The 11,149-nt window shown below is 33.2% G+C and overlaps 1 protein-coding gene across 2 annotated transcripts; it reads left to right on the top strand.

Moving 5' to 3' along the window:
• The first annotated feature begins 5,790 nt into the window (after window positions 1–5,790).
• LOC109810085 (uncharacterized) lies at window positions 5,791–9,664 on the top strand. Of its 2 annotated transcripts, none has more exons than XM_020373468.3 (8): window positions 5,791–6,250; window positions 6,906–7,053; window positions 7,144–7,294; window positions 7,784–7,909; window positions 8,011–8,091; window positions 8,271–8,463; window positions 8,544–8,814; window positions 9,114–9,664. In XM_020373468.3, the coding sequence occupies exons 1-8, from the start codon at window positions 6,050–6,052 to the stop codon at window positions 9,380–9,382; spliced, it is 1,440 nt and encodes a 479-aa protein (XP_020229057.1). In that variant the 5' UTR covers window positions 5,791–6,049; the 3' UTR covers window positions 9,383–9,664. The 2 variants fall into 2 exon arrangements, with proteins under 2 accessions (XP_020229057.1, XP_020229056.1); XM_020373467.3 differs by having other exon boundaries at window positions 5,794–6,250; window positions 9,111–9,664.
• The last annotated feature ends 1,485 nt before the right edge of the window (window positions 9,665–11,149 follow it).

Raw genomic sequence — 11,149 nt, 5'->3', positions numbered from 1 at the left:
GTGCCAAAGGAACAAAGGCAATCTTTGTTTCTCTCGAAATCTTGCACGTAACATGGAGACACTCATGCTTTGCACGAACTCGTAAGGAAACCAAAATTGAGGTTTTCAAATCCCCTCACGATCTCATTCACTTATGTCCAAATATTCTTTGTTTTGTTTCTATTTTTTTATTACTTTCTTAACATATGATGTACCAATAATGTGCTCTTAACAACATGATAATTACATGATTTACTTATTTCTAAGTACTTAAATCTTAGTTATTATCTACATTCTTCATTATTTTTAGTATTGTTTACTTTATTTTAATAGTATTTTATTTATACTTTCACTTTCCATATAGTTAATCATGTCTTGAGGCTAATTACATTTATGAGACTTCTTTTTGTAGATTGAAGAAGATAATTGGTTGAAGGAAGACTTTGAAGAATCATTAACTCTAAAAAAAAACATCTGATTGAGCCAAAATTAAGTCTAAATGAGCAAGATTGTCAACTTAAGGAAGATCAAGTCAAACATTTTTGCGTAGTGAGATGACCATGTTGTTGAGTAAAATGTTATATTTGTCCTAGTGCAACATTGAATTCTCGCTCAAAGAGAGACCATTTTGGCCAAGCAAAAGTGCACTTGGCACTTATGATGTATGGATAAAAAGAATTTTCTAGGTCAAACTTTTGGGGGCTAGAATCTTGGATACACAAAGACAAGATGTTTTGATGGTAGGAGAATTTCAAACCTCCATTATTCATTTTCTTTATTTCTCCATCAATCTTTATACTTCTCATGGCTTTAAGTAGCTAATTTCTCCTTCATTGGGATTGCATGTAACTAACTAAACTTCATGTATTGACTTATGCTTCATTTATCTATGCTTTATTCCATTATTTAGTGTTTTGCTCTTCTCTTAGTGCACTTATGATTATTTGTATCTTGGCTTGATGTTTTCAGTTGATTGGTTATTGGAAAATAATTCTTGAGTTGTGTATGAGTTAAGACACCCATTAAATATTGTGTTTAGGGATAATCGTGAGTTCAATAGACATTTTATAAATGTTTTTAATACTTATATTTTAGTCACTTTAACTAAGGGGTTGATGATTTGAATGAAATACATGGTTTCAAGCTTCTAAGGGATTAGGGTTTGAAGATTTTTAGTGTCAATGTTGAGTAATGATATAAATATAGATGAAAACTCTTTATTAAACTAATACATGATGGTGAACTATTGAAGTCCAATCTTAATGGTTTTCTTCATTTGATTATCTTTATATCTTTGTTGCCAAATGTTTGATAAATAGTCTCAAAACAACTTTACGTTTAATTGCATCACTTTATTGCTTGTAAGTTTAATTTATGTAAAGCCAACTTTAAAAAAAAACTAATTTTATTTATTTATTTGAACTTAAGTTAGTGTATCGAGTTAATATTGGCTTATATTGCACAAATTTCTTTGGGAGGCATATTTGATTTTGAAATATTATAATGTAATTTAGTACACTTGCCAATGTATTAACACAACATCAATGCAACATTTTCCACAAAATTAGCATAAATCATCCAATCAAATCACAACTCAATTCCAAGGATCCCAAAAGTCACATCAACACAATAACAACTATTCCAATCAAATTTCAAGTATTCCAAACACATAAAACAAATCACACCAAAGCTTCATGACTTTCACAACCATAACCCGTCCAATAGACATGCCAATACAGAATGTGAAAAGCCTACATAGTTGAGAACCAGCTCCATTACCCATGATTTGATTTACATCCTAAGCAAGATAAGTTAGATAACTCACTCACCTCTTACTTGGAAAGAAGTTTCCTCCAAGGCGAAGTTGCAATAACAACAATCCCCAAACTCCTTGCTCCTAAGATGACTTCACTACAACACTAGAGTTTCAAGAGGCAACACCAATAATAGAGAATTAAGAATAGGACTGAATCAAATACTAATGGGTAACTTTTTTTTAACTCAAGTTCAATTATATTTTGACTAAATCAAACTTTTTTACTCACTTGATAACCTATAATAAATTGACCATTTTGCCCATTTTTTTCCTGTGGGATGCTTAGGTTTGGGTGGGTTTAATTTTATTGGTCACCCTTACAAATAAATATATAGTGAGAAGGTCACCTTGTTGCAAACCTATTGTTGTAAAAAAAATTATGTAGTGTTTTGCAATTCTATATGATAGAAAAAGACAATGAAGTCACCCAATACATTATTAGCTTCACTATAATGAGGAAAACCAAAATCAATCAAACAATCTTTAAGCAACATTCAATAAACATTATCACATACCTTTACTAAGTAAAATTTTAAGGTCACTTTTTTTTCTCCTATTGAATTTGTGCATGCTACAAATGATATCTTCAAGAATTATGACATTATCAAAGGTTCCTTTATCAACAAAAAACTACTTTTGAAGGAACCAATGATGTCAATTAACAAAGATCATAATCTACTTAGCACAACCTTAATAATAAATTTGTAAATTAGATTGCACAAATTGTATGGTTTGAAATCTTTAAAAATACTAAGATTATTTACCTTAGGTATTAGAGTAATTAGTATTGAATAGTTATAAAGGAAAAAAACTCGCAGTAAAGGCATCACAAGTCAACTTCCAAATGCCATCACCAATCAAGTTTTTAATATTGCTCAAAAACCATCAAATTTGAGACTTTGGAGACCTTATACTTAGTTATTGGTTGTATGAGCAACAAGTTCCTTCTTATCCTAAGTAAGAAACTTCTACCACTCTAATTAAATAATTACCCTAAATAGAAAAATAGAAAAAAGATTTAAAATACCTTTTGGTTTTTTCACAAAGAACGACATCATCAGAACACTAAATCATACTTAATAGAGACAATCCATGATTTTTGTTCCCTTTTGTTCTAATTATGATTAGTATATGAAATAAAGATATTTTTATCTCCAAGTTTTACCAATTTCTCCCTTGATTTTTGATACCATAAAAGTTCTTCCTAAAATGTTGTCGGGATGCAAAGATGTTGGATAAGTTGATAATTTAATTAGATAAGGTTGAAGGGGCTATTATCTCTAAAAGTTTTTATATACTTTTTAGATGTGCATTAATGCTCATTTTCTTACAAAATATATCGCCAGAAATCTTTTGATTATGAATAACATAATCTTCCCAAACTTTTCTATATCATTTATAAGTTGACCTTTTTATTCTTCCTACACCTTCTCCATCACATTTTAGTAGTCAAAATGCATTATCCAATCAACCTCAAACAAGATTGGTCTTAGACCTCGAATGCATGGAATTCTTCCATAATAGAGGGGAGTAGAATTGTGATCAAACATAATTGGTAAACAACCTTCACAAAAACTTAAGAAAAATTCATGCATCATTACAAGTTTGTCATTCCTTTATCTAACTTTTTGTCAATAAAATAATTACCTATGTCATTTTTATGCTATGTGACCCCAATGTTTAAATCCACCAAACCATATTGATTTATGACTTGCATTATTAGTGCCTTAACCCTGATTTAAAAGAAAATATTTCCTTTTTGGTCACATAGATAATCTCATTGAAATCTCTCATAAGGATTCAAGGTAATTGTAAAAATGAGCTAATACTATTTAGGTGACTCCAAATATGTGCATGATAAGATGATATTAGATTTGCATATAGACCAATACATGTCCACTACTTCCTCCCACCGCAACATTGATTATAATAAAGAAAGGTGTCCATATCAATAATAAAAACCACAAATTATTCCCCCTTTCCACCCAAGCCTATAGATTGCATGTTCATGTGCTTCCACAACAACAATTAGACTACAACTAAATTCCAAAAATCTCTTGTCCCCCATAAGGAACATAAAATTCCATGATTGTTAAGAACATCGATTTTATTTTTTGTATAATTTCTAGTATATGCCTTTTTGCTCGACCATTCTTTGCTCCCCCAATGTTCTAGGAAACAATAAATGTTTCTTTAAATTCTTTTATGAGAAACTAGTAATAAAAGAAAGACTTACTAATTACTATATTGTGTATAAACCTACTTTTTATTTATTTCATTCTTGACGTCTCTATTGCCTCTTTTTATGAGATATTGACTATCTAATTTTTTCATTGCAAAACTAATGGTGATGATTTATCTATGAAAAATTTATGACTATCTTCTACATGTTCAACATTCATGGTTATTAAAATATCTTAAGTGAGATGTTTGACTTTTGACATGAAATGCAAGTAGTTTGTAATAGGTGCATCATTATGTGAATATAATTTTGAGAGTCATGTGATACTTTTCATGGTTGACATTTACCTTGACATGATTAATTTTTAGGTGAATAAAAACAAGTCCTAAAGTGTGATTACCACACCCTTCAACTTTGGGTAATTGAACCTATTCATTATGTTTATTTTTCCTTAACCATACCATTGTTCTGCTCCCAAATTGGATTGTTTCTTCCTAAAATAATGTTTGCATTGTTTCCTTTAATAGTTGAATCGCTCACATCTTCATTATCGACAAAATCAATTCCATTAAAACGATTATTGACTTTAGCTCCATTTCCTTTTTTTTTACTCCATTCTTGCCAACTAATGCGAGACATTTTTTTTTTCCATGTCACTACTAGCCAATCACCATGCAAAATCCTTTTGATTATTCGTATATGCATTAATTATGGACAAAATTGATTTTTTCATAACTGTCATCACTTCCTTTGCAATTTCATTGTAATTTTGTGTTGTCTTTTTAGGCTAATGGTGGACAACTGTTAGAGTTGTTGTTGTCTTCTTCATTGCACAATTGCGAGTTAAATGGCATCCAAACCTAATGCAAATGATGTGAAATCTTTCATATTCTACCTTATGCCAATACCCATTTAGGTACACTTTACTCACCATTGTATGCGTCAAGTCTATTTCAACAAAAAAATGTGATGAATATTTTCCTCTTTACCTTCAAGGTGTTGTTATCCACCTTTATTGACTTCCTCATTACTAATGTCATGACTAGTAGAAAACTTTCATCATACTGCACTATGTTTAAACTAAGGAATTTGATCCACATTAGGGTACAATTAACCTTCACTATAGAAGAAGCAACATCTACACTTCAAATTGTAATTACTAAGTAGTGATTAAAGATCATTCAAGAACCTTCACACATTATTTTTTCCTCGTTATCCACCATATCTAACTTAACCATATAAAAATCATTATCCACATGCATGGTATCAAAACCCATATAAACGTCATACTTTTTCACTATCCTTCATTATGTTAAAATTCATAATTTTTCTCAAGAGTTCGATCATAAAGCATCGAATCATGGAATTACACAACTCCTTTAAATCTCATTCATCCAAGAATATTTTAACTAACCGTTTACTTACTCCCCATATTTAAATGTAGACCATCTTTTAACTAATAAGAACAACATTCTCTTGTGTATAAATTTTTTACCGATCTTATCTTAAAAAGAAATCTTCTATTTATCTATTTAGTTATTATAATCACTTTAATCAAATAACATTTGAAAACACTTTATCTAATTACAATCTCTTTCTCTTATAACAACCTCATTTTATTAAAATGAAAAACTTGCATCATATTATACGATAAAAGGTCTAAATTCAAATATATAAAATCTCACCATATACCAACGATATCAATAAAAAGGTAGAAAATAAATCAAAATACACATATAAAGAAGAAAACGTGTGATGACTAGATAAAAAAAAAGACACAAAACCTAGTAAGATATTCAGTGGGTATGATTTCTCTTATATTTTAATTTAACTATTTAAGTACTCGCATTCGCAAGCGGTGAGAGAGAGAGAGAGAATCCAATTTGAGGATTTTTGAAACGGGATCGACGCTCGTTGAATTCGTGGTCTCTTCTTTCACTGTCACAGCACACAGAAACCTCTCCTTCGTCGCTTCCCACCGATTCACGGAACCCTAATTTTGGTGTTCCTCTTCCGGGGAGCGAAGATTTAGGGTTGGATTGAGCTGAGGTGGTAGATGCAGCACTGAGGAAATGGAAGGTGGCAGGAGAATCACGGTGAGCCCTCGACCATGCTGCGGCCGGCGAATCGTCGCCGCCAAGAAGAGGCCGCGTGCGGTGGACGGCTTCGTCAACAGCGTCAAGAAGCTACAGCGACGTGAAATCAGTTCGAAGCGGGATCGCGCTTTCACCATGAGCGACGCTCAGGAGAGATTCCGGAATATTCGCTTGCAGGTCCCATTTCTCTCACTTCTTTTCACTTTTCAAAAGTTTGTGTGTGAATGGACAATTTTGTTAGAGATTTTTTACTGCTCGGATCGGACTTAAAACTTGTATGTTGCCTTTACCCTAGCTTTGAAGCTGCAGTTTTTAAACAAAGAATCCAAGTCTTATTTTGTTTGCAACTTGTAAGAGTTCAGCGCCTGCAATTTTTTGATGGATTGAAACATTTTTTCCTTGGACATAGAATGCTGCTGCAGACTGTGTTTATCGGTAAAATTGTGTTTAATTTATGTAATTCTTTTGGTTTGTTCTCTGTTATGTTTGCATTTGGTGATTTGGCTGATGGAAAGGACTAGACCCCTAGTCTGATCCTGCTGCATCCTTGTATTTTCGATACTCCAGCATGAAACAACATTGGATAATTGGAATAGAGTTCAATCTCCCATGGGTGTGGTGTTTTTGTTTGTATCAATGCCCCATGCTTGTGACCTTGTGTGACATTTTAAACTGTTTTTTCTAGTTGTATAATGTAGTGCTTGTTCTATTTTGAATCATTGATTTCAAAGAGTCTTTTGTTCCTCCTATTTTGATAATGAGATGTGACATTTACTGTTTGTATGCCTATTTCCTGCAGTTGTTCTGATATGTCTGATGATTTTATTTGCAGGAAGAATATGATACACATGATCCAAAAGGTCCGTCGTCTATGGTACTGCCATTTCTGAGAAAAAGATCCAAGATTATTGAGATTGTAGCAGCGCGTGATATTGTGTTTGCTCTTGCACAATCTGGCGTTTGTGCAGCATTTAGCCGAGGTAGTATTTGTATTTTGTTTAATTCTATTTGAGACTTTAAAATGTGTATATTGTATTGTATATGTAACGAGTTTCAACTGTTTGATGCAGAGAGTAATAAACGGATATGCTTTTTGAATGTCAGTCCTGATGAAGTTATAAGAAGTCTGTTTTATAACAAAAACAATGACTCACTTATCACAGTTTCTGTATATGCTTCAGACGGTTACAGTTCTTTGAAATGCAGAAGCACAAGGATCGAGTATGTATTGTTCTTTGTTTTTCGTAACTCCTACCTTACACCCAGTAACCCTGGAGAGTAGTGTGCAGTGGTTGGCCCCAGAAACTCTATAGCAGGATATCCTCTATGCTGATTTTTTTATATAGTATCCATTATATAAGTGATATAAAAAAATCCCAAAAATAGCCCCCTCCTAAAAGCCCTGATGTCTCTGCTCATAGGGTTTTTTTGGAATCAACACAGCGCTGCATTGCACCTGCTGTTTATCCTGCTATTTGGTCTATGGCCACTGCACTAAACTGCCCCACTGCAGCATCATTGTAGTGGACAGGGGCCACTCACCGATTGGCCGCTATAGTGCACCATTTAAAACCCTGTTCCCCATGCTCAAAAGTGAAAGTTAGAGAAAACAAATTCGCTCAAGATGTACAGTAACTAAAAGAAAAGCAGTTAGTAGCATTAGTTAGATGTCCAGGTTTGAGTTGTGCTAAGATTTTGTGTTGTTCTCAGATACATAAGGAGGGGTAAACCAGATGCTGGCTTTGCTCTTTTTGAATCCGAATCTCTGAAGTGGCCGGGTTTTGTAGAGTTTGATGATGTAAATGGGAAGGTTTTAACGTACTCAGCTCAAGACAGGTAAATTTTTTACTGTTCTGATACTTTTGTGCAGGGATATAATTATGTAATATATCAATGCTTCTTGACAATCATACTTGTCTTTCTTCTTAATCGTGTAGCATATACAAGGTATTTGACCTGAAAAACTATACCATGCTGTACTCTATTTCGGATAAAAATGTCCAAGAGATTAAGATCAGGTAATTTTTCGTGACATGCCTGTATTTACTTCCATTTTTACAAAACACTTCCATAGATAGGGTGGTCTATGGTCATGCACAAGTTTCTGGGATATATAGTTTTTCTACATTTTATAGTTTCTTTGGGTGGTCCTGCTCTACTGATACACCTTTGCTCTTGTTTGGTGATTTTTGTTTAGTCCGGGAATCATGTTGTTGATATTCTCTAAGGCAAGTAGCCATGTTCCGCTCAAAATCCTTTCAATAGAAGATGGTACCGTCTTGAAGTCTTTCAACCATCTCCTTTATAGGAACAAGAAGGTAGATTTTATTGAACAATTCAATGAAAAGCTACTTGTCAAGCAAGAAAACGAGAACCTTCAAATTCTTGACGTAAGTAATTTTCTCCTTTATATACGATGTGTATACATGATTCTATATCCAGTTATCTGACCTTTGATTAATTCTTTTAGGTGCGGACTTTTGAGCTAACAGAAGTTAGCAGAAGTGAGTTTATGACACCGTCTGCATTTATTTTTCTATATGAGAATCAATTATTCCTGACATTTCGAAATCGCACTGTGGCTGTGTGGAACTTCCGTGGAGAGCTGGTAACTTCCTTTGAGGATCACCTTCTGTGGCATCCTGACTGCAACACAAACAATATATATATAACCAGTGATCAGGATCTTATCATATCCTACTGTAAAGCTGATTCTGATGATTCATTGGCTGAAGGAAATGGTAATTTTTGTATTTTTTTGTCTGTTCACATTGTATTTTTTCCCTTTGTAATGCACCTTGTGGTGGAAGGTACAAAGGGAGATATATATATATATTTTAGTTGTGTAGCCTGATAATCAGACTAGAGTTGATTTAGCTAAATGTTTCACATTTAGGCTTTGATGTGTTAAAATGTCAAGCGTGATAGCAAATCATATTAAATATACAATTTACAATGTGTCTGTGATCAATCTATCTATTTTGCTATGAAGTGCCTATCTTCAAAGGTACTGATGGGCTTTGTTACTTTTATTCAGCAGGTTCCATCAACGTCAGCAACATTTTAACTGGAAAGTGTCTTGCCAAAATAAGAGCAAGCAACAGCTTTCCAGTGGATAGCAATTGCAGTTGCGGTGAGAATTCTTCAGGTGGCGGTTGTTGTAATTCAAGGAAAAGAAAACAAGCCTCCAGGATAAGGAGCACAGTTGCAGAAGCCTTGGAAGATATTACTGCTCTCTTCTATGATGAAGAGCGCAATGAGATCTATACTGGCAATAGGCATGGTTTGGTTCATGTCTGGTCTAACTGATGTATTATTGAATTTTCTCTTGCCCCCTTTTCGCTTCCCCTTCCCCTCCTTTTTTTTCTTATTGACTTTTCTTAGTGGGTACATTGATTGCTCTGATCTGTTATGAGAACTTTCGGGGGATGTAAGCATAAGTGGCTTTGCATCATTCATTTTTCCCCCTTGTCATGTACGCCTTAGGCGAGTTTGTTCAGTAGTTGTAGCAGATGTATGAAGTGATACTATATGCTGGTAACTCACCGGATGTAATCTATATCTTACATTAATGAAGCGGCTTCGATGAAATGTAGCATCTGAATTATGTTAACTCTCATCTCTGCCCATCTTTTTGTTTGTACATCACATGGATTGTAAGGGCCGCGATGCCAAACAAGGGGTAAAGGTCCAAAAGCAATCAATAATCAGTAGAGTGGTAGCTTTACGATTTGCCAACCTTTCCTTCTCAAGTTTCCGGTACTCCAATCAATTTCACTTTTATGTTCTATTCTATCCTACTTTTTCCTATGCCTTCTTTTCTGCCAGCTACCATTTAGTCCTACGGAAAGCTGACACACAAACTTTGTCTTCCACTTTCACTGAGTGGTCGGTTTGTTAGGGACGAAATGAAATGGAATCCACCTTAGTTGTGGACCGGTTTTGTGCCATAGAACCACATTTGATACGAAGTCCAAGTGACATACCAAGGCCAAGGTATATATAATTTACAATTTTTACGGACAGCACCATTCAAATTTTACATCAGAAAATTGAGTTAACTAAATTTGGATCAAGTTATTAGTGAAGGACATGATTGGATCCGTAACCTTAACTACTTGCAATGGTTATAAACTGTTCATGAGTATCTCTGTTTAGTTATTTCACTTTTAAACCGGTATTTAAGCCCAACTCGGTATATATATTTTTTCTTTTGCTAAAATATTTCAGTACACTTTTTTCCCCATTAATCCAAAAAAAGTGTATATATATATATAAATTTACAAGAATCGGTGCTTTTCTCTCTCTCTCTCTCTGAAGAAAAATTGATATGATTCAGATCTTGGATCTGGTCCCTGTGCTACATGCAGTCGTTTATCCATCTAAGCGGATCCTAGACTTGCTTTTATATTTCAAATTTTGTATTACATGTGCGACATGGACATAAACGAAATTTAGGTTATGATTTCTTAATCTAATTGATCTCGTACATTGTTCTCATCTCATTTAACCGAAAGTGCGAGTATATTTAATAGAATAAAAATATGAAAGTGAACCAATGTAAAGTTATATAAAATATAAATAACTTAGTAATAGCTTAAAGTTTCAAAATGCTTATAATGATCCACCGTACAATAAAGTGACTAAATTCGGTATGAATAAATAAATAAAGGGCAAATTATTTACATTCTAAGGTTTAAAAAAAAATCACATACTTATTACTTTTTTTTAACCTACACAAACTTTTCTTAATTTATATAAAAATATAATAAATTTATATAAATTGTAATAAACCTTTCCGGTTAACCATTCTCTCCTATTTTTTTTCTCCTAATTTCTTGTGAAGAGAAGTCAAACTAAAGTCAAAATTACGGTGTATTAAAAAAAAAAAAGTTAACATCAAAATATGGAAGGTAATCAAATGTAATTTCATTAAATCTCCGGGATATAAGTGTAATTTACACAAAAAAATGAATAAATAATCAATTCAATTCATAAAAATGAAATTACTTGACCTAGAATTACCGTGTGTTTCGAAAAACAGTCATGATGTGATAAATCTGGTCTTTGTACCAA

Source organism: Cajanus cajan, chromosome 6, assembly GCF_000230855.2.
Source record: "Cajanus cajan strain Asha chromosome 6, NIPB_CcT2T_4, whole genome shotgun sequence".
Lineage (NCBI taxonomy): Eukaryota > Viridiplantae > Streptophyta > Magnoliopsida > Fabales > Fabaceae > Cajanus > Cajanus cajan.
Note: the sequence above shows the minus strand (reverse complement) of the source record. Positions and strands in the feature narration are given on the sequence as shown.

Excerpts from the sequence above, each read along its gene's own strand:
- LOC109810085 (XM_020373467.3), top strand. The coding sequence starts at position 6,050 with ATGGAAGGTGGCAGGAGAATCACGGTGAGCCCTCGACCATGCTGCGGC. Across the intron at positions 7,295-7,783 it reads TGCAGAAGCACAAGGATCGA|ATACATAAGGAGGGGTAAAC; the intron begins GTATGTATTGTT and ends TGTTGTTCTCAG. Across the intron at positions 8,464-8,543 it reads AGAACCTTCAAATTCTTGAC|GTGCGGACTTTTGAGCTAAC; the intron begins GTAAGTAATTTT and ends TAATTCTTTTAG.